Source organism: Callithrix jacchus, chromosome 16, assembly GCF_049354715.1.
Source record: "Callithrix jacchus isolate 240 chromosome 16, calJac240_pri, whole genome shotgun sequence".
In the NCBI taxonomy this organism is placed as follows: Eukaryota; Metazoa; Chordata; class Mammalia; order Primates; family Cebidae; genus Callithrix; species Callithrix jacchus.
Genome location: NC_133517.1, coordinates 97,012,607 through 97,037,123, shown reverse-complemented (window position 1 = coordinate 97,037,123; position 24,517 = coordinate 97,012,607). Strand labels below are relative to the sequence as shown.

The window sequence follows — 24,517 nt, the reverse complement described above, 5'->3', positions numbered from 1 at the left end:
ATCTGGCTTGGCTGTCATGGGGCTGGGGTGACAATGGAGTTCCAAAATGAGTGGGTCGGTACAGGAAGGGCCAGGATTGGGGCAGCAATTCCAGGCGACTGCTCCACAAAGGAGGCTCCTGGTCTGAAAGCCTAAAGTCAGGTCCTTGGCTGCCTGAGGCCTGCAATTGGCTGCAACAGGTCTGTGGATGCTGGAGAGGCCCTCTGCAGAAGGGGCATCATGAAACAGAGACTCTCCACTCCCTCCCACACCCCCAAACCTGGAGACTTCAAGGGTCAACATTTTTTGAGTTGGTCTGTCTCTCAAATCCACGGGTATTCTCTGGCTGTGTTGTCTTTCCCACAGGATAGTTTCCCACTCCTTAAGTACCGGAGTTCCCCCTGGGGATGACACTTAGGATCTTGGGGCAGCTCTGTGGCTGGCTCCTGGCATGCACAAATTAATCTGGAACGGATGTTCAGGCAAGGCATACTGGGTATCAGGAGTCAGAGGTGAGCTCTGATCAGAAAGACCCCAGCTTCCTGTAGTCCAGCCCAGGGTAAACAGGTGCACCTAATGGAAAACTTCTCTGCCCTTCCTTCCCAGATGATGGCCTGATCCACGAGACCCTCATTTTTATTTACCTAAAAACAGATGTCTTTCCTCACATAGCAAGATGGTGGTGGATCAGTGGCAAACTAGAGTCTGCTGGCCCTAACCTGGGGACTGAATGGCCCTAGCAAAGGACAGCAAACCTGCCTCCAGCAGGTCCTGCCTGATCCCTTCTTTCATTATTCTCTTCCTGGGATGGGAGCCTGTCTCCCTCACATCACTGTTTGGGAAAAATTATCTGAGAAGATGGAAAGCAGCCAACCACAACAACTCTTAAGATTTCTCCAGTTTCTTGGATCATGATCACAGGCTTTAAGCTACGGTTTGGCACCAGGACTACATTGCTGCTTCGAGTTGATGACTTTCTGGGAATAAACAGAGGTCAGATGTCCAGGCTGACTTTAATAGATCTGCCAAAATCTTCTGATCAGTTGACAATAAAGCAGCAGTGATCTGGCTACAGGACTTGGCAAGGGATACATTACTGTCAAGTCTTTAGTCCTTAGTGAGAAACCTCCGAGGCCCTGTGGCCATCATGATTCCTTCGCTGCTTGGGAAGCAGTTCAGAGACCTTACACTATTGCAACTGGAGATTCTTTTGCTGTTGACCTGTCTTCAACTGTGATCTTTCTCTTTTGTGTTTGAGGCAGGTACTGTGGAGAATCATCATAGCTAGAGGGGAATAGACCTCAGTTTCTCTAGGGGTTGAGGTCATATCTGAAGTCACCACACCTAAAAGTTGCCAAGATTATTGGGACTGTGGCATCAGAGGAAGCAGCACTAAAGCTCTGGATACGATTTTTAACACAGATTTTCCACTGGTATCCAGGGCTAAAAGAGGGTTGGGATTAAGGAAGGCCTAAAACAGGTGGGAAGACATGACTGAGAGCAGGAGCACTGTGCCCACACAGCCAAAGCTGGGCACTGGCCAGAAGGTGGATAGGCCATCGTGCCTTAATCCTCCACGTTCTGCTTTCTCTATTCCACTTTACTTCTCTCCTTAAGTCATTAATAGGAGTAACTGTTCCCTTAATCCTGTGTCTATAACCTAACCTCTCTTACCCACCCCCACAAAAACTCAAGCTGCAGAGCATCTGAGACTAAACCCTCCCAAGTGCTGTAATCCAAGGTATTTTCAAATGAGTGGGCAGGGGAGGGGGCCAGCAGTGCTGCCTTGTCAGTGATCTTTCTTGAGCTGCCTGGCTCTTAGTGCATCCCAGCATAATCCAGACATAAGGAACCCTGTCTGCTCTGAACACTTCCAGTGAAGACTAAAAGCAGTATTTTAAGATCTTTGTATAAACAACTTTTCTGGTTTTTAGCTTTTGCCTGAGATGCTAGGAAACACAGCTCCTTTGAATTTTGGAAGGAATTAATTTGTAGATGACATCATGTGGTACATTTAAATATGGCAGGATTGAAATTTTTTTAAAATCAGCATTTGCTTTTCTTGGTTAAATGAAACCAGTTTAGGGGTAATAATTGCTTAATATGCCTGGCACATTATTGAAATCCCTTATGAGAGGCTCAGAATGAGTCAGAAGGTCAATTTATTCCTTGGCTGCGTTCCTTTCACAACACGGGTTTTCCTGTGCTGCTGTTCAGGAGGGGCAATTAAAACTTTCTGTGTATTCAAAGCTTTCCAGCTGCATTCTGGCCCCATCAAATGATATCAGAGCTCTGGCTTTTGCCTGGTGGTGCACAGCTTTCATCTGTTAGTGAATCTTTTGGGACTTTTCCTCACGCTTACCACCACAAGATCCAAACTCTAAGGGATTCCCTGCTTATTCCTTTAGCAAGCCCCTTTACTGTATCTCTGCCATCACAAGGGCTTTCTCCAGCTTTTCAGACACCTTGATTGCATTATCTCTGGGCCACACACACAACTAGAAAGTCTTTACCACTTTTTCCAGAGTAAACCAGTGGCTTACAACTGCAAACTTCCAACTGCACTTGATCTACAGACTAGATACGGTGGGAAGAATCTACAGCTTCAACTGCCTTTGATGAGCGCTTTCTCAGAATCTCACGGAAGAACCTAGTACATCTCAGTTCTATTTGTTTCACTGAAGACGAGCCAGACTTTTATGAACCATAAATGTACTTCGCATCCTATTTTCCATAAAAATTTCCCCTTCCACTGCCCAGTTTTTCTATTTTTTCTGGCTTTAAATCCTAGGACTTATAAAATCAGAAAATGTTACAGTTCAAACAGTATTTTTAAAATGCTCTGTCCAAAGCCACTGGTTTGAAAGAGGTGTTCTCCACTTTAAGACCTTCTATCTATCTGAAGAGGTTTGGGGAGCCAGGCAAACAGAGCTTTTATTTCACTGCTGAGTTTAATGTTGTTGATTAGATTTATGCAGAAGAAAGTTTTTTTTTCCCTTGGGCTGGTTGCTAAAAAGCAATGGCAAATGTTCTAATAGTTAATGAGCAGAATGTTATCAAATCATCAGCTTTCAAGCATGGGAATTTATGCAACACTAACTGCGCATTCAAAGGAGGCTGCACTGATAGTCTCATGTACAGCTTTTGTTATATTGCTAAAACTGCATTACCATTGCCTTATCTCAGAGAGAAACGGGAAACACTGTTTTGGGAATGGCGTTAATAGATGACCTAAAAGGCATAACGTACAAGTGCATCAAGGCAAAAAATTATTTTGTTCCGCAACTCTCATAAGGGTCTAGTAATTGATTAGTCTTTATTTTTGGATCCTAGGTAGACGGAGTCCGAGAGAGACTGTCAGAGCAACAGTACAACAGACTTGTGGACTATATCACAAAGACATCTTGTCACCTGCCCCCCAGCTGCTCTTCCATGCAAACACCATGCCCTGTGGTGGCTGCAGAACCTCCCCCCTCCACTGTTAAAACATACCGTTACTTGGTTGATCCACATTTCGCTCAGGTCTTCATTAGTAAATTTACCATAGTGAAAAATAAAGCCCTGAGGAAAGGGTTTCCTTGAGTCCCCTCGGAGATGCTGCTGATATTGATTCCTTCTTGTGTGATTTAGTCTCTGGGTTTGAGACAGGGTCTCACTGTATTCTCATGCTGATCTCAAATTCTGGGGTTCAAGCAATCTTCCCACTGCAACCCACAAGTAGCTGGGACTGCAGGTACATGCCACTATACAGGGCTGCCGTTTTTTTAAAAAGCTTCATCAGCTTTAACATCCAGTATGGACACAAGGCCAACAGTTCCTTATAGTGTCAGTTTCCTTTAGTATTTAGAACCTTACCTCTAAAAGACACTTCAACGTGACAAAACCATGCTCCTTTCCCACTTGGAGACAATGATTAACAGGGCCCTTTATGTTCTTACCACACATAGAAGATGCATTTTTTTTTGTTCTATGACACTCACAAAAATTTCTACTGTAATTTGGATCTATTAACACACACTGTTCCATCACAGAATGTGACCAGGCCTTAAGAGTGGAGAACCAAAGTTAAAACTTCAAGTTGCATCTGTTTTTGGGCTGTCACCACCTTGGCCTCATGCTCCTTTGTCTGCAAAGGCCTAGGATTCTTTAAATGAAATGCTTAGGACTTTGTGGCTTGTGACATTTGTCACTTAACTGCAATGCTGTTCTTTTACTGAACGCTGCTATGTATATTTCCTCTGAAGTCTGCATTTTACTAAAATTTACAAAACAGTATCAATTACTGTCCAGGTGCATTTTAGAAAAAGTGTTTTTCCAGTTTGTGTTTTACTAAGCAAACTTTGAGTAAATCCTTTGTCCTATATTGAAATCCAGTCCCAAAGTTCTCAAGTGAGTTTGCCTGGTTCCATAAACAAAACATACATCATGGAAACTCCCTGGTACACTGTGGAGCACACAAGAACCCCAATATTAATGTTAACAATACCAGTCCAGATCGTTATTCTGTGGAATTGACTTGACAAAGCATTAAGATATTCCCAGTGTCCAATATAGTGCACCTAAGAATGGGTTTGACTCAAGATCTTGGGTCATCAGGTATCTTAAATGTTCAGTAAATTGTCCAGTAACTTAGAACATGTTTGCTGATTACATTTAAACTTGGGTCTATAGCTTGTTACCTACAATTTTGAGGTGCTAAGAGAATGCAATTTTAAATGCTCATTATTGGTTTTTTTTTTTTTTTGGAGACAGGATCTCATTCTGTCACCCAGGCTAGAGTACAGTGGAACAATCATGGCTCACTGCAGCTCAAGCTCACTTCCTAGACTTAAGTGATCTCACCCCAGCCTCCCAAGCAGTTGGGACTATACCACCACCACCACAGGTATACACCACCATACCTGGCTAATCTTTAAATTTTTTTCTAGAGATGAGGTCTCACTGTGTTGCCTAGGCTGGTCTCATACTCCCGAGTTCAAGCATTCCTCTGCCTCTGCCTCCCAAACTGCTGAGATTACAGGTGTGAGCCACCATGCCCAATAACCACATCTTTAACTCTCACATGTTGGGCTAAGAAGTCACTCTGTAATTGTTACTGAAAGCAAGGTTTAATGAACAATTCTGACTATGAGAAATGGCTCTTTCAGTTTGTTCTGTAATACTAATTTAGGAAAGTGACAGTTGTCAACCTCAAGAGTAACTATTTTTTAAAATGTAAATAAATATTAATCCTTGTATATGGTAATTTTGCATATTGATATGAACTATTAAATCGTTTAAAATAAAAGGTATCCTTGAATTACTGACCACCTACAGATGTCTACTGTTACCAACAGGTTTTACAACGCCAATTTTCACTAATACCCGAGTTTAATATAGCTCACATCATTGAATTTTACACAAGTTGAAAAGGGTAATACACAGGTTTTGTTATCTTAATAAAGTGAATGATTAAATTAGCTTTGAATAAAATAGGAGTCTTTTTTTCCCAAGCTCTCCAGTATCACTTTGCTTGCAAATAGGCATGAATTAAAGTCCTAAGACAACCTCTGAAAAAGTACCATACTCTGCTAGTCATTAGCAGACATTCAATTCTAGTTAAGTAACTTTCTCCTGGATTAGATATATATCCAAATTCTGTTACGTACTGTTAGCTTGTTATTAGTAAAGCAATACTGCGTAAGAAACCCTACATTTGAATTACCTACTTCATCTATCTGGTGGTGGCACAGCTACCAAATACTGGCAATGAAGGCCAGGGACAGATTTTATTAGGATTGTCTCTTCTTAGAGCCCACAGCAGTCTTATAGGTTCATAAAGAACACTTTAATCCATGGCCCAGGACCAAGTAACTGCACCTAGGAATATCTCAATGAAACGGGCAAACTATTGCAGTTAAAGAGGTGCCAGAACAATGAAATTGTAAAGAACACAGAAATCAAGTTAGCTTTATCAACAGTTAAATCCCAAACCAATTCTGATGCTACTAAAGTGCCCTGCATTATCATTAAGAACTGAGAAAGACTTACTGTCCAATGTATTTGTTAACTTTTATTTATCAAGAGAAACTAATTCTTAGCCCACATATTCATGTGTCATAGTTCAGGAACCCGAGTCAGTGACAAACTTGTAGGTAATTCAACCTGAAGAAATTCTGTGAAGAGAAACACAAAGGCTAAGTTAATGATAAACATTTTCTCAATATCCACCATCTTTGAGGATCAACTGAGGTCTATTCCTACTAGTAGATGTCGTACCTCGTTCACTCACCCTCAGCCACAGAAAAAGCACAGTTCAGGCCACCTGGACTCCCAAGTTCACTCTCCTTTAAGCTCCTCTAAGCTCCCTGACCACTCTGAATAGCATCTTTTCCATTTTGGGCATACCACATCTTACTCTGATTTCTTGCTTTCATTTAACAAATTCTGCTTTTCTCCTTCTCAATTCTACCCCATCCCTATTCCCTCTTATAGCCACATACTGTTTCTGTTCCAAGCAATATTTACGTTCCTATCTCCAAATCTGCTCTCATAGATTTTTTTAAACATAATCTTATAAATAATAATGGTAAATATCTAACAAATTTAAATTAGCCTATTAACATCTTCTGATTATAAAATGCATGCTCACTGTAAATTCTGAAAGTTTCAAAGTTAAAGCAGGTATGTTAAGATTATAAACAACCATTAATATTTTCTTGATCTTTTTTCCTTAATATACATGGTACCCAACTTATGATGGCTTGACTTACAATTTTTTGACTCTATAATGGGTTTTTTGGGGGGTCTTAAATGCATTTTGACATGATATTCTCAACATATAAGGTTTATTGGGCTGTAACCCCCATATATAGTGCAACTGAAAGATTTAGGAACAGCCTGACAAAATAGATTCACATTCTCCATGTCACAGCACACTCATTTACAGGCCATAAACACAGACGGAAGTGGCAAACAAACTTTACATTGTTCTTTTTTGTTGGGCTTGAATGAAGTTAAATCTACACGTAAGATTCCAGAGTAGGAAGTCTCCTCAGGTACTTTATACATGCTATCAAGTCAATTTGGTAGATGACTTTTCATCAGCACACCAGTCAGTCCTTTTCTAGATATAGAACTTTAATTCACACTGTCCATGAGGCATAAAGATCTTGTGGATACAACAGACCAAACCAGGATCTATGGAAAGCCAGCTAGTCACTCGTTAACACTCACCTAACTATACTGTCATAAATACTTTTTAAAAGTGACTTCTCAAAGTGTAACATGCATAATGCCAATCTAGCAATTAACAGCATAACCTATAAAAATGATTTTGAACATACAAAGTAATATCATGTCAGCAAGATAATAGACTGTCAAGACCCAGGCCCCCTAACCCCCACAAGATAATGAACATATAGACCGAAAATTAAAAACTGTTTAGCTTTATGAGAACTCTAGAAATCAGCTGAGCAGCAACCAAGAAAAAGCCACACTCAAAAGTAGCAGGAAATTTCGTGGCATTTTTGCTCACTCTTGCCACACTCCCTCTGCAGTGCAATACAGTCAGAAGAAAACTACCCTGGCTCTTCCCTCAGGACATAAAGAATGGAACAGGCCTGCAATGTTCTGGTTTGTGTGGAGGTGCCCAAGGGACTGCTTTCAGTTTTGCCTGAATCCGAGTGTTAATGGGAATAATAGCATAGTTTGGATAGGAGGTTGAAAACAGCTGAAAGCAATGATGAGTACCATGGAATGAATGAGCTACAGGGGAACACAGATCTTCAGAAACCTGTGTGCAAGCAATCACAGGCAGAGGAATAAAACAGAATAGCTAAGGCTCCAAGAGGAGGCCGGAGTCAAACTCAGGAAAACAAAGAAAAACTGAAAGGCAGCTGCGTACAGGAGGAATCTATAATGCATATGCACAGGCCCAGAGAAGACGCATCCCTAGAAAAAGTCTGAGAGGACACCAAGCCTTTAAGGTGGGCTAATCAGTGAAGGCCTTTCCATGCATGGAACCAGTCTGCAAGGGGACAGGTGGCTGGTTTTACGAATGCCTGAATTTCACAAAAGACCACAAGGCACATAAAGAAATCTCCACAAGTCAACTCTAAAGATACAGAGGTGGCCAGGCGCGCTGGCTCACACCTGTAATCCAATCACTTTGGGAGGCCAAGGTGGGCAGATCACAAGGTCAATACATTGAGACCATCCTGGTAAACATGGTGAAATCCCGTCTCTACTAAACAAATAGAAAAATCAGCTGGGTGTGGTGGCACATGCCTGTAGTCCTAGCAGGAGAATCGCTTGAAACCAGGGAACCAGAGATTGGAGTGAGCCAAGATTGCGCCACTGTACTCCAGTCTGGCAGCAGACTCAGCCTCAAAAAAAAAAAAAAAAAAAAAAAAAAGAACAGAGGCAACTGTCTGAAATATCCTCAATGAGCTAAAGGAGAATGTGGACAACTAAGAAAATTAGGTAATTATATGAACAAGTGAGAATATCAACAAAGAAAATTATTTCTAAATCCAAACATTCTGGAGCTGAAAAATAGAGTAACTGAATGCGGGGAGGGGAAGTAGGAATCTACTAGAGGGATTTAACAGCAGGCTCAAAAAGGCAGAGGAAAGAATCAGGAAACTTGAGGACAGAGCATTTGAAGTTATCAAGTCTGAAGAGCAGGCCAGACATGGTGGCTCATGCCTTTAATCCCAAAACTCTGGGAGACCAAGGCAGGAGGATGGCCTGAGGAGTTCAAGACCAGCCTAGCCAACATGGTGAGACCCCCATCTCTATAAAACTAAATTAAAATTTTAAAAGCCTGAAGAGAAAAAAAAGAAGGGACTAGCTTAAGAGATATGACTACACCAAGCAGACCAATATAGGTATTATGGGAGTCCCAAAAGAGAAAAAGGGCAGAGAGCTAAAAAAGAAAAAAAAGAAACACTTGGCTGGGCACAGTGGCTCACACCTGTAATCCTAGGACTTTGGGAGGTGGAGGCAGGCAGATCACCATGTCAGGAGATTTAGACCATCCTGGCCAACATGGTGAAACTCCATCTCTACTAAAAATAAAAATAAATTAGCTGGGCATGGCGGCACACACCTGTAGTCCCAGCTACTCAGGAGGCTGAGGCAAGAGAATTGCTTGAACCTAGGAGGTTGAGACTGCAGTGGGCCAACATCACGCCACTGCACTACAGCCTGGGCAACACTGTGAGACTCCATCTAAAAGAAAAAAACAAACAAACAAAAAACACTTGTCATATGTCCTGCAAAACTGTCCTTCAAAAACAAAGAAGTTCTCAGATTTAAAAAGAAAAAGGCAAAGGAGTTTTACTATTAGATTTGCCCTACAGAAATACTAAAAGGAATCTTTCAAGTTGAAACAAAAGGACACTAGTAACTCAAAGCCATGTGAAGCTTGTATTAAAATCTGGTTTCTGCCAGGTACAGTGGCTCATGTCTGTAATCCCAGCACTTCAGGAGGCCCAAACACTTGAGGTCATGTGTTTGAGACCAGCCTGGCCAACATGGTGAAATCCCATCTCTACTAATACAAAAATTAGCTGGGCATAGTGGGGAGCATCTGTAAATCAAGCTACTCGGGAGGCTGAGGCACAAAATTGCTTGAACCCAGGAGGCCAAAATTGCAGTGAGCCAAGACTGCATCACTGCATTCCAGCTTGGGTGACAGAGTAAGACTCTGTCTCCTAAAAAAAAAAAAAAAAAAAAAAAAAAGAAAGAAATTGGTTTGTAAATTCACTTTTAATTTTTTTTATAGGATTTAAAAGACAAAAGCATAAGAAATAACTACAGGTCCATATTAATGGATTCATAATATATAAATATAATGTGTGAAATCAGTAACACAGGAGGAAGAGGGTAGTGCTGTAAAGGAGTTTTTATATGCAATTGAAGTTTTTATCAGTTTAAATTGTTTTAACTTTAGCGTATTTCATGTAATCCCCATGGTAACCACAAAGAAAATACTGAATATACACAAAAGGAAATAAGAAGGAAACTGAAACCTACCACTACAAAACTAAAAAAAAAAAAAGGAAAGGAATGAAGGACAAAGAAGCTATAACATCCAGAAAACAAAATGGCAATACTGTGTCTTTATCAGTAATTACCTTAAATGTAAATGGATTAAACTCCCCAACCAAAAGACAATGACAGAATGGATTAAAAACCTGGATCCAATTATATGCTGTTCACAAGAGCCTCAATGTAGATCTAAGGACACACAAGCGGAAAGTAAAAGAGTAGAAAGAAATGTCCCACACATAGAGCAACCAAAAGACAACGGGGTTAGCTACACTAAATCAGACAAAATAGACCAAGTCTACAATGTTACAAGAGACAAAAGAACAACATTCTATAATGATAAAAAGATTAATTCACCAATAAGATCTAGCAATTATAAATACATATGCACCAAACATCAGAGCTCTAAATATATGAAGCAAGCACTGACACAATTGAAGGGAGAAGCAGACAGCTCTAACAGTAGAAGACTTCAATAGTGCACTTTCAGTAACAGATCAAACAATTAGATAGAAGGACTAATAAGAAAACATAGGACTTGAACAACACTATTGATCAACTGGACTTACACTCCATCTAACAACAGAATACACATTTTTCCCTAGTGTACATGGAACATTCTCCAAGACAAACTGTATGTAAGGTCACATAGTCAGTCTTAACAAATTTTAAAAGACTGGAAATCATACAAAGTATCTTTTCTGATTACAATGGCATGAAACCAGAAATCAAAAGCCAAAGGAAAAGAGGAAAATCCACAAATATGTTTAAGTTAAACTGACTCTAACCACCAATGGATTAAAAAATAAATCCCAAGGAAATTTTAAAAGAAAGATTGTATCAATCTAACTTTACTTAAGAACTGGAAAAAGTGGAATTAAACCCACATGTAGCTGAAGGAAGTAAATAATATTGGAGATAAAGAAAATAAGACTACAGAAAATAGAAAAAAAAAAATCAAAGCCAACAGTTCTTTGAAAAGATCAAATCAAAAAACCTTTAGTCAGACCAATAGAAAAAGAACCATCAAATAACTAACAGAGGGAACATTACAACTGATTTTACAAATCTAAAAAGGACTGAGAATGCTATGAACAATTATATGTAAACAAACTGGATGACCTAGATGTAACAGATACATTCCTAGAAATACACAACTCAAAAAAAAATTGGGGGGTAGGGGGTAGACAGGGTCTCCCTCTGTTGCCCAGGCTGGAGCCCAGTGGTGCAATCACTGCTCACTGCAGCCTTGACCTCCCAGGCTCAGGTGATCCTCCCAGCTCAGCCTCCCAAGTAGCCATCACATCCATGTTATTTTTTGTATTTTTTTTTTTGTAGAGATGGGTTTCACCATGCTGCCCAGGCTGGTCTCAAACTCCTGGGCTCAAGCAATTCACCTGCTTCAGCCTCCCAAAGTGCTGGGATTACAGGCATGAGCCACTATGCCCAGCCCTCTATCAAACCAGCACCAATCCTCCTCAAGCTTTTCCAAAAACAATGAGGAAAAGGGAACATTTCCACATTCGTTCTATAAGGCCAGCATTATCCTGATACCAAAGACAGACAAACACACAAGAAAACTATGGGCCAAATCTTTGAACACAGACGCAAAAATCCTCAACAAAACACAAGCAAACCAGATTTGACAGCACATTAGAAGAATCATATACCATGATTAAGTGGGATTTATCCCTAGGATGCAAGGACAATGCAACATATGCACATCAATAGATGCGATACACCACACTGACAGAATTAAGGATTAAAAAACACATGACCATCTCAAAAAATGCAGAGAAAGTATTTGACAAAATTCAACATCCTTTCATAATCACAACTATCAACACGAGAAATGTACTTCAACCCAATAAAAGCCAAAAAGGACAAGCTAATATACTGAACAAGGAAAACGTGAAAGCTTTTCCTCTAAGATCTAAAACCAGAAGGATGCCCACTCTTGCCACTTCTACTCGGTGTAGTACTGGAAGTCCTAGCCAGAGCAATGAGACAAGAAGGAATAAGCAGCATCCAAAAAAGGGAAGAAGTAAAACTCTCTGTTTACAGACCGCATCTTACCTGCAGCAAACCCTAAAGAGTTCTCACAAAAAAACTGTCAGAATAAATGAATTCTGCTAACTTGGAAGAGACAAAATTAGCTCTTTCTATACAATAACAATAAATGGTCATGAAGGAAATTAAGAAATACTATTCATAATTGCATCAAAAATAATACTTAGAAATGCATTTAACCAGGAATGTGAAAGATTTCAACGGTGACCTAGATGAAATAAATTTCTATACACTGCTAAAAGAAATTAGCAAATCTCAAACATGCAATCCCCATGGTAACCACAAAGAAAATACAGAAAAGGAAATAAGAAGGTAACTGAAACACGTCACTATAAAATGAAAGAAATGTGTGTCCTTAGACACACCGTTTTGATTATAGTAGTCTTTTATCCAAGGTGATATGTTTCAAGACCCCTCCAGTGCATTCCGGAAACCATGGATGGTACTAAACCCTATACATATGTTTTTTTCATATATACACATAACTATGATAAAGGTTAATTCATAAATTAGGCAGAGTAAGAGATTAGCAACACTAAAAGAAATTAAAGATGCAAAATATTGCTAAAAGAAATTAAAGATACAAAGAGGAAAGACATCCTGCATTCATGGATTGGAATATTTAATATTGTTAAGAGTCCATACTACCAAAAGCAATCTACAGATTTAATGCAATCCCTATCAAAATCCCAATGGTGTTTTTTGCAGAAACAGAAAAATCCAACCTAAAATTCACAGACACTTAAGGAACCCCAAATAGCTAAAATACTCTTAGGGTGGGGGATAAGGGGGTAGAGAACAAAGCTGGAGGGCTCACACTTCCTGATTTCAAAGCATACTATAAAGCTACAGTGTAGTAGCCATCCCTTATTTGTGGTTTAACCTTCTACCGCTTCAGTTACTCATAGTCAACTGTGGTTCAAAAATAGGTAAGTAAAGTACAGCAAGATATTGAGAGACCACATTCACTTTTTATTACTATACACTGTAATTGTTCTATTTTGTTATTGCTAATCTCTTACTATGCCTAATATATGAGTTAAACATCATCAAAGGTATGTGTACATATAGGAAAATATATATATAGGGTTTGGTACTATCTGTGGTTTCAAGAATTCACTGGAGGGGTCTTGAAACATAACATCTTGGATTAAAGGTGACTACTGTAATCAAAACAGTGTGGTACTGACATGAAGACAGACATACAGATTACTGAAAGGCCCAGAAATAAACCCTTGCATTTAGAGTTATGATTTCACCAAGGTGCCAAGACCATTCCATGGAAAAGGACAATCTTAACAAATGATTTTGGGAAAACTGGATACCACATGTAAAAGAATACCACTGGATCTTTATACCCTAGACAAAAAATTCAAGTGAATCAATGATATAAACAGAAGAGCTAAAACTATACAAGTCTTGGAAGAACATATAAGAAAAACATGACACTGGATTTGGCAATGACTTTGAATAGGACACTAAAAGCACATAGAACAAAAGTAAAAGCAAATTCAACATCAAAATTTCTGTGCATCAAGGGACACAAAAGTGAAAAGGCAACCTATGAAATGGAAGAAAATATTTACAAATCATGCATCTGATAAGGGGTTAACATCCAGGATATATACAGAACTACAACAACCAATAAACAAAAAGCCAAATTCAAAAATGAACAGAACAGAATAAACATTTCTCCAAAGATAACATAAATGGCCAATAAGCACATGAAAAAGATGCTCAACATCACAAATAATCAGGGAAATGCAAATCAAAACCACAATGAGATACCACCTCATACCTATTAGGATGGTTACTATCAAAAATACCAAAATTATGCCAGGCACAGTGGCTCATGCCGGTAATCCCAACACTTTGGGAGGCCAAGGTGGGCGGATCACTTGAGCCCATGAATTCAAGACCAGACTGGGTAATATGGTGAAACCCTGTTTCTACTAAAAAAACAAAAGTTAGCCATGTGTGGTGGCAAATGCCTTTAGTCCCAGCTACTTGGGAGGCTGAAGCAGGAAGATCCCTTGAGCCTGGGGGGTTGAGGCTGCAGTGAGCCATGACAGCACTACATCACTCCAGCCTGGGTGATAAAAGGACACCCTGTTTAAAAAAATAAAAGCCTCTAAAAGAACTACTGGGTTAAAAGAAAATTTTAAAATAATTATCAAGTGCTGGGGAGGTTGGAAAGAAACAGGAAAGTTGGTGAGCGGCTGTCGAGAGTGTAAAACGGTGCAGCCACTATGGAAAATGGTACGGCAGTTTCTTAAGAAATTAAAAATCGTATGATCCAGCAATTCCACTTCTGAATATATCCCAAAAGAATTGAAAGCAAAGCCTTCAAGGAATATTTGTATACCTAGGTTCACAGCATCACTCACAACAATCAAAAAGTGGAAGCAATCCAAGCATATATTGACGGATGAATGGGTAATAAAATGTGACACACCTAAAATAGATCATTCAGCTTTAAAAAAAAAAAAAAAAGGAAAAACGGACACATGCTGTAACATGGATGAACCTTGAGGACATTATGCTAAATGAAATATGCCAGTCACAAGAAAACAAATACTGTATGACTATTTATGAGATATCTGGAGTAGCCAAATTCTTAGAAAGTAACATAGCAGCTGCCAGGGTCTGAGTGGGTTGCTTAATAGATATAAAGTTTCAATTCTGTAAGATGACGAGTTCTGGAGACTGGATGCACAATGTGAATGCACTTAAAACTATGAAACTGCAAAATTAAAAATGGTTAAGATGGTGTATTTTATATTACAGCTGCTCCTTAACTTACCGTCAGGTTACATTCTGATAAAGCCATCATAAGTTTAAAATATCTAAAGTTGAAAATGCATTTAATACACCTAACCTACACCACAGCTTAGCCTTCCCTATCTTAAATGTTTTCAGAACACTTACGTTAGCCTACAGTTGGAGAAAATGATCTAACACAAAGCCTAGCGTATAATAAAACACTGAGTATCTCACATATCACTACAGAGTACATTATCAGTTGTTTACCCTTGTGATCACGTGTCTTTCTGGGTTTGGGAGCTGTGGTCATTGCTATTCCCCCACATTATGAAAGTACTGTGCCACTTACTGCTCATGTGGACAAAGATCAAAATTCAAAGTATGGTTTCTACACTATCATAAAGTAAAAAAATCTTATGTCTAAACATTGTAAGTCAGGGACAGTCATCTATATTTGCATTTTACCACAATCAGAACTTATATTTATAGCAACTTCAAAAAACCGTATTACCTTTCTATTCCAAGATCACTTTATACTACGAAAGATACCAGCCTTCTTCATCTCCTCAAAATCTTTCTCAGGACTGTAATTTTTGTAGAAATCTGCATATGCCTTCTTTCTTGGTTCAGCCACAGCAAACTAAAAGGCAACCATCCATTAGAGTTTATTTTTCAGATTATTAGAAATTAGATTCCAGATTATAATATCTAAAGACAAGGTAGAACACATATTTTTGTTCATCTTTTAATTTTAGCCCTACATTTCCTAAGGAGTGGAGGTGGTGACAGGTAAAAAGTAAGAGAAAGTTATCTCACAGAAACTACACAGAAAGGGGAGCCCCCCTTGCCTAAGGACAGATTCTACCTTGTCCTGGGTGGGTTGTGTATGTATGTTTGGCAGGAAACGAATGCAGACTAACAGGAGCTGAAGGACAATAACCCAAAAACTGAAAGGTATTAGAGATAAGCCTTCCCTCCAACAAAACCTAAATTTCCCACAGGTGAGACATGCTAAAATATCAGTTAAATTTAATTTAAGACTATGAATTTCAAAAAAGCTTGAGATTAATTTGGTAATGATCTGCCTCTGAAAGGCAGAGCAGAACAGCTCAGGGGGATTTACACTTCATCAACATACAAGCCCTAAGAGTAGGCACTGACCCAATTTACAAGTGAGAGAACAACTTGAGGATGACAACTGACCACTGAAAGAAACTGCTAAATTTGCAAAGTAAAGAATGAGGGATAAGGTGTCTATTTTGTTTGAGGTTTCCGTGTACAAGGGGGGGGGGGGGGCGGGGCTCAACAGAGAAAGAACAAAGGATTGAAGACAACAATGGAGAGTTTAAGTGACTTAGCAAGAAGCACCAGCGGCAGATGGCTCAAGCAGCATTCAAACCTATGTCTGTCATATAGCAAAGGTTTTATTTTCTACAAAACACTGCTTTGCAGATTTCAACATGCCACTGCACTATAGCCTGGGTGACACAGCAAGACTCCATCTGGGGTGGGGGTGGGGAGGCTGAAGGGCACGTGCTAGGGGCCATCATTCCATGTACAGTTAATTTATGTGTCAACTGGATTGAGCTAGAGAGCTATCAAAACATTATTCCTAGGTGTGTATGTGAGGGTGTTTCTTAAAGAAAGGGCAAAAGAGGGGCAGTCTCTTTCTTGAGCTGTAATTTCCATCTTCTTTTGCCCTCTGATATCTCTAGGACTTAACACCAGCAGCACCACCTGCCTCTCAGCTCTCTCCCCACTTTTGGATTTATAACATCCGCTCCGCTGATTTGCAGGCTTGAACTGAATTACACCACTAGTTTCCTGGTTCTCCAGCTTATAGATGGCAGACAGAATTTCTTGACCTCCATAAATGCATGAAGCAATTTCCATTGGTAGCTATCTAGATCTAGGTATCTCTATATATCCTATTAGCTCCATTTCTCTGGAAAACTAATACACTCCGGTGAGCATTTTATTAGAAATGCTTTTTATTAGAAAGCAACCGTGAGCATTTCATTAGCAAAAAAAATATATATTTATCATTTTAAACTAACAGGCTAAAAGCCACCTGTAATCCCAGCACTTTTCGAGGCTGAAGCGAGCAGATCACCTGAGCCCAAGAGTTCAGGACCAGTCTGGCAACAGAGAGACCCATCTTTAAAAAATTAATTAAAAATACATTCAGTTAGTGAACCCAAAAAAAGAAAGCAAAGTCATTTTATAACTTCATCTAAATTATTTTGTTACACTTTTAATGATTTTAAAGTCTGAAAAATCTGAACTTCAGTAAAAATATGTATGAATTAACAATTTAGGTCTTCCAGATTATGAGTAACTTGAAAGCCATAAAATAATCTACACCTGAAGATTAAGAGCAAGCCTAATTCATAACAGTAATTGGTAAACCTAGGAAAAAATTCCACATTTGGAGTAAATGCTTTTCACTTGCCTCTTAAAAATCTAACCCACATTCAAGAGTTTAGGCTAACAGCAGACTAACTTGACCAAAAAGGATTTACTGAATGCTGCATCATGTAAAGAATACAACAGTTGATTGAAACTATGAAAATTGGCCAAAACCAGGAATTGAAATAAAGAAAAGCCAAGTCCTCAAAAGTATTTAATAACCTGGGTAGGGGAAATGAAGGAGGTGACATCTACTAAAAGAACAAAGGTGATTCCTGCCTTATTCTTTAATAACAATCTGGGTTCCTCAATGGTTTGGGAACCTTGGTTTCAATCAAACACTAATAGCTAACTATATACAAACACTGACTCACATGCAAGTATTTTTTATTTTTCATCATGTGTCTGGCATGGTACCAGCTCTTAATAGAAAATACAGACCCTGAAGCAAATATTACTTAAAATATAATGTACCCGATGCCACAAACAGTCTGGTACAAACTGCCTGAGAACCCAGGAGAGCACAGCTAACACATCCAGTGGGACAGACTGCACATCACTCCACAGAAAAAAAACATTTTGTGTGAGCCTTAAAAGACAAACAGGAATTTGCCAGACAGTGAGATTCAAGACAGTCCTGGCATGTACATAAGCATGTGAGACACCCGAATTGGGTAAGAGCAAATAGTTCTGAAGGGCTTAGAGGTGGGTATGTTAGAAGTGACGGGGATGACGATGGAAAGGCAGAGGGGCAAATCAGATGGGTCTTAGAATCAAGAATATTAGCACTGGCCTTGTAGGTGTGTTGTTCACATCACCCACAACCCATTAATAGGTCATGAAACCAATTTAGAAGGTTACAGCCTGCACTTTAAAAAACAGAATGGGGCTGGGCGCGGTGCTCACGCCTGTAATCCCAGCACTTTGGGAGGCCGAGGTGGGTGGATCACGAGGGAGGTCAAGCGATCTAGACCATCCTGGTCAATATGGTGAAACCCCGTCTCTACTAAAAATACAAAAAATTAGCTGGGCACGGTGGCGCATGCCTGTAATCCCAGCTACTCAGGAGGCTAAGGCAGGAGAATTGCCTGAACCCAGGAGGTGGAGGTTGTGGTGAGCCGAGATCGCACCATTGCACTCCAGTCTGGGTAACAAGAGTGAAACTGCATCTCAAAAAAAAAAAAAAAGAAAAAAGAAAAAAACGACAAAAAGTATTAAGAGACCACATATAAGTGTTGCAAATGGTTTCATATTATATGTACATACACTTAAATCTACACATAAATCCATGTACCCGTTAAATCACAATGCAAAAAATGTACTGCTTAATGTACATCAAAAGTTTAAAAGGCCCTACACACTAGACACCGGGGAGGCCGATGACATACAGCTTTATTAGGGGGTTACCAGTTAAAAGTGGTGAGAATCCACACAAGACGGTGCAAAGACCTGAACTTTAGTGACAATTATGACTGCGTAAAGAAATGAGTTCCCTATCACATTTCTCTATACTTAGCCTTACTTCATTTAGTCATCCATCTGAGAGACAGGAGACTGCCAAGAGTCTCGGCAAAACCCCACCTTGAAGCCTAGAACAGCCTGAAGGCTGAAAGGTCGAACTGTGCTTCCCAGATCCCAGGACCCTGAGGGAGAACTGCACATCTGCCCACCCTTTCAGGGCAGATTCTTTTCCAATAATGGCTACAGGCACACTGAAAGAATGGGGCAGAGGTAGGGGAAGTTGCTTCTTGTACAGAGGGGAGGAGCCTAGTCTCGGGCTCCTGTGTGCTGGCCTGGTATTCAATCTTTAAGTTAAGGGCCTGTTAGCAGACCCCGCTCTCGATTTGCTGAGTCTTTTTTCTTTTTTCCTTTCACCCAATAAATTCAGCCCTCCTCATCCTTCAATGTGTCCATGTGCCTAATTTCTCCTGGTCGTGACATAAGAACCCAGATGTGGCTGAAGAGCAAGAATTCTGTATCACATCCATCCCTTCTACAAACATATATGCCCATTATATATGTCAGGCAGCAGGAATCTCAAAGACTGAAAGATTTTCTGTGCTTGTCTCTTCAAAGAGTCCCAAAGCATAGGTACACTTAGTGCTTTCACTCAATGTTTCATCTCCTCTTCGCTCTCCCAGTTCTCCCTAACTGTTTTTTCTTTTTTGAGATAAAGTCTGGCTCTGTCACCCAGCCTGGAGTGCAGTGGCACGATCTCGGCTCACCGCAACCTCCACCCCCCAATCTATTATTTTTATTTTGAGACAGCATCTTGCTCTGTCACCCAGGCTGCAGTGCAACGGTGAGAACTTGGCTCCCTGCAACCTCCCCCTCCTGGGTTCAAGCAATTCTCTGCCTGCCGAGTAGCCAGAATTATAGGCATCCGCCACAAGGTCCAGCTAATTTTTTTCTATTTTTTAGTAGAGATGGGGTTTCACCATGTTGGCCAGGCTGGTCTCAAACTCCTGCTGACCTCAGGTGATCCACCTGCCTCAGCCTCCCAAAATGCTGAGATCACAGGCATGAGCCACCGCACCCGGCCTTGCCTCCCAATCTTGGCTGAATGACACCTCTGACACCCAGGCTCAAGTCAACCTCCCACCTCAGCCTCCCAAGTAGCTAGGGCATGTATTTTTGTATTTTTAGAAGAAACGCCCCCAGCTAATTTTTGTATTTTAGTAGAGACGGTTTCACTATATTGCCCAGGCTGGTTTTGAACTCAAGAACTCAAGTAATCTGCCCACCTTGGCCTCCCAAAGCACCAGGATTACAGGAAGGAGCCACCAGATCCAGCCCCTCTCCCTAACTTGCAAGGCTCAAATTCCACCTCCTCTATCATAGAGTATGACCCAAAGTAACTGTGACCCACAACATCCCCCAAAACCATTCTTTCAGTTATGTTCTATCTTGCAACGTCTTCTTTTTCACCTCCCCAACTTAACTGTAAGTTCTTTGAGAACAGAGATTTAGTCACACACCTTTTGTGTCCTCCAAAGCACTTGGAACTGTACGTTACCTAAAACTGTACTGAATTTTACACACTGCCTCTTATTCAACAGGTCTTTTTTAGAACTTATTTATGTGTCTGGCCCCCAACAACAGGGTACCACAGTAAACAAAAGACATGGTATCTGACTTAATGAGGCTCACAGCCCAGTATGCACTAAACAAAAATTAAATACAGTAAGTTATAAAAGCAAAGCTCTAAATTCTTTCATGGGATATTATGACAAGAGTGATAGACATATGTATCATCAAAAACATCTTTATGGAAAAAGTTGTAAATATGCAGGCTTTGATAAAAAATAAACGGCTAACAAAATCCACATTAGGCAGTGTTAAAATGCAATTCTGTGACAATTATTCAAGGTGTCAAATAGAACCATGATTGGCCCTCTATATTTGCAAGTTCCACACTCATGGACTCAGTCAATCAAGGACTGAAAATACTTGGGGGTAAAAATACAACAAAAAACACAAAATTTAAAATACAGTATAAACTACTGACATAGCATTTGCATTGCATTGGGCATTTTAAGTACTCTAGAGATGATTTAAAGCATCCTTACGGCTCCTGAACCAATCCCCCATGGATAGAGGGGCAGCTATGCTGCCTTCCCAGACCCTCTGCATACTAGCTTCTGTAATGGGTTGAATTGTGTTCAACCAAAATTCATGTGTATAAGTCCTAACTCTCAGTACCTCAGAATCTAAATGATTTTGGAAATAACGGCTTTCAAGAGATAATTAAGTTAAAATAAGGCCTTTAGGGTGGGCCCTAATTCAATATGATTGCTATTCTTTTAAGAAATTCAGCAGGCCAAGTGCAGTGGCTCACACCTATGATCCCAGCTCTTTAGGATGCCAACGCAGGTGTATCCCTTGAGCCCAGGAGTTCAGGACTGACCAGGACAATGTGGCCGTCTCCGAAACCTCATCTCCACAAAAAAAAAAATATGAAAATTAGCCAGTTTTGATGTTGTGTATCTGTAGTCCCAGCTACCAGGTGACAGAGTAAGACCCTGTCTCAAAGAAAGGAAAAGGAAAGAAGGAAAAGAAAAGAAGGAAAGGGAAAGAAGGAAAAGAAAAGAAGGAAAGGAAAAGAAAAAGAAAAGAGGTTCAGCCACAGACATATGCCCACAGAAGACACTGTGAAGACAGAGAAGAGAGCCATCTACAAGCCCACAGAGGCCTCAGAAGACATCAACCCTGCCAACAGATTTCTAGCCTCCAGACCTGCAAGCAAATTCAAGACACCCAGTCCGTGGTTCTTTATTACGGCATTCCCAGCAAACTAACACAGCTTCATTTCAAGATGGAGTCCAAGCGGTAGTTCCTGTCACACTGAGGTGAGTGCAGAAAGGGTAGAAGGAAACATATTACAAGGGGGGTTTCTTTTAAAGATTTTTCCACCAAAAACACGTACTTTATAATCTTAGACACAAAGTAAAAAACAAACATACATACCTTATAGAGAGCTGCAACCCCCAGGGATACCAGGAATGCTCCAACCATATGAATTCGCAGACGCCTGGCCAGAAGGCCACGCATCTGAGGTTTTGCCAAAACTTCAGAAGCCATGGTAGTTACTATCCTTGATACGTACTCCAACCTTAAGAGATTCAGAAAACATGATCAAGTACAGAGTTTATTTAAGCCAAAAACTTCACAATGGCCACCTGGAAGCATTGATTGGAGTTGCCCTGAATATACACTCTGATTAGCAGCAGTTACAAATAAAAATGTTTTTCTTTTTTAGAGTTCCCCAGGCTGGTCTTAAACTTCTGGCCTCAAGTGATCATCCTAACTTGTCCTCCCAAAGTGCTGGGATTCCGGCCTACAAGTGGGTTAAGAAAAAATTAGAGGCAAATGCTAAATTGTTTACCATGAATTTACAGTAAAATAACATAAGCTATTGACTACACGTTGTCCTTTGTGTCACAAATTCAGGAGTAAGATTTGGGTTGAGACGTGGGTGAGGGGCGTGACTCAAGTTCAACTCAGGTCTCTGGGCCTGCATACCTCATGTAACTGTCACTACTCTGAGCTTTTTTTCCCTTTCTCGGGTAAAATGAAAGAAAACCTCAGAAGAGAATAAGATATCAAAGAAACTCTCACGCATAGTGCATTTTACTACCCAGAGAGACACAGAACGACAGTGGGCGGATTCCTCCCACAAAGCCTAAGCTGTCTCTTGGCTTAGCGTGCTTCACCTCCTATTTACTACCATAAATAGACGCGACTAACCGTGGCACACTAGTAATGGGCAAGCAAAGGCAACAAAAATCCATCCCAGAAACAGGAAAAAACAAGCAGCAGTTCCGTATTAATTACTCATTTACGTAACATTTACTCTTCTAAAGATTTTCCATCCATTCCTTAAACCTTCGCGACAACCCTGTCAGATCACGAGGCAGGTGTTTTCCACCGTCACACGGTATACCGTTAAAGCTTCACCGGGAGCGCAGCGATTGCCCTGAGTGCCCAAATTCCCTAACTGCTCCTTTGCCCAGCCCCATCCGGGGGCCTAAAGACCCCCGCGCGCGGCCGTCCCCGAAGGCATTCGCTGACGCGGCTCGGGGTAGGATGGGAAGCCGTGGGGCGAGGGAGGTGGCAGAAGCCCATCCTTTCACTCCTGCGACAGGCACGGTGATCCTCCTCCAGCTTCCCAGCTCTAACTTAAAATGCTGCCACACAGCGAGCGACCCTTGCGCCACACGACCAGTTAGAAAAAAAACCACCCCCCACCCCAACCGTTTTTTTTTTTTTTTTTTTTAACGAGAGAAACACCTGGGCCAGATAAGTCAAATGACCTCATCAAGGTCACACTGGTTGGAAAAAAAAGCGCAGCGGGTACCGGCCCCGGGTCAGCTCACTCCGAAGCCAACCCGAGGTTCCGGTAGCCCACCGAGCTTCTGTGGGGCGGTCGCAGCCCACCCGGTCCCCGTGGTCCGCCCGCCGCCCTTCTGAGGCCGCAACGGAAGCGTGAGGAAGTAGATGCAGGAGAGAGGCCCAAAGCTTCACCACGGCCAAGACACAAGAGTCGCGACTAAACTCCGAGGCAGACAGAAAGCGGGAGGCGACCGCTGTGATAACGCGAAGCGGGACGGATGCAAAAGCGACCCGGACTCACCTCAACACCAACGTCCTTCCAGACGGATGGAAAAATGGACGGCTCTCCACCGCGCGCAGGCGCAGAAAAAGTGCGCACGGGAAGCCGGCGACGGTAGCCAAAGGAGGTCAAAAGGCCTCTAGCGCGCTCACCGCAGGTGACAGCGTACGTTCGTTTTCGTGGTCCGTTTCCTCCTGTGTGACCTTGCAAAACGGGCTCGACCTCTTTATTTATCGACCTCCTTATCTTCTTAATAAATTGAAGATATTAATCGTACTCATACACAGAGTCCCAAACCATGTGCAGGAACCGACATTTTAATTATAACTAACCTTATGCGAATAACCGTTTGGCTTGACTTCTAGGAGCTCAGAACCCAGAAGATGAGACAGACAGATTAATACCGATCCCATGCGATGGGCACTACCGCAGAGACGTGACCCAGCTCCTGCAGAAGCAATTCTCTACCTGGCAAAGCTGAGGATGTTTTGATGGAGGGGCGGTATTTGTGTGGGGTTCTTAACAAGTGTTTTGAAGGAAGGCAACCAAAAGTTCGTGGAAAGTGTGTAAAAGGGCGAGGCTCTTGTGCCTTAATGATGCTGGGCTGTTTTTATTGAATTAACCTGAATTTGAAAAGTATTAAGTCAACCCATCAAGCCCTGTGGAAGATATCTGGGACACAACAGATGCATGATACTGACTCAATATATAGATTGAGTACCTACTACATGCCAGGTTCTGCTAAACAAGAGGACAGGTCTCCAGGGAGGCTCATTCTTGTCAGCGGGTCTTTGTCCTGAACTTGTTAATAAACACTTCTGGTTTCACACTGGAGAGTGAAACCTTTCAGCCACACAGAAAGGTGCTAATTGAGGCTCAGAAGCAGGTTTGGGCTTTACCAACAGTTTTTCAGATCTCGTATCAAAGATCTACCCAGCTGAAAATCTTTGCATGGAATTTGTCCACAGCGTAATTTGTTTCTACTCCCTTTCCATCCCCACCCCACCACTGGCCCAAAGAAGAAGTGGTGAACTTCAAGGTTCACAGGGATTAGTGTATGTGAAACTATCAGGGAAAACTTCAGACAAGATATGACAAGAAGGAAGCAGAGCTGAGTTTCAGTCTAATGGAAAGGCTGGAAAACTGGAG

The 24,517-nt window shown here is 41.0% G+C and overlaps 1 protein-coding gene and 1 long non-coding RNA gene across 12 annotated transcripts in view; one reads left to right on the top strand and one right to left on the bottom strand.

Annotated features, from left to right (window-relative positions):
- Positions 1-5,266, top strand: part of VPS13B (vacuolar protein sorting 13 homolog B) — an 822,207-nt gene extending 816,941 nt beyond the window's left edge. For all 11 annotated transcript variants that reach the window (XM_017965662.4, XM_078353467.1, XM_078353468.1 and 8 more), the window contains one exon: positions 3,313-5,266. In XM_017965662.4, the coding sequence (XP_017821151.4) occupies positions 3,313-3,561 (249 nt within the window). In that variant the 3' untranslated portion in view covers positions 3,562-5,266. The remainder of the gene's footprint in view (positions 1-3,312) is intronic.
- A 745-nt stretch (positions 5,267-6,011) lies between these two features.
- Positions 6,012-23,429, bottom strand: LOC100385293 (cytochrome c oxidase subunit 6C). The gene is made up of 4 exons (XR_614675.5): positions 23,390-23,429; positions 21,724-21,868; positions 15,359-15,487; positions 6,012-6,134 (listed from the first exon to the last, which is right to left on the bottom strand). It is a non-coding gene; the product is annotated as a cytochrome c oxidase subunit 6C (long non-coding RNA).
- Positions 23,430-24,517: the final 1,088 nt, after the last annotated feature.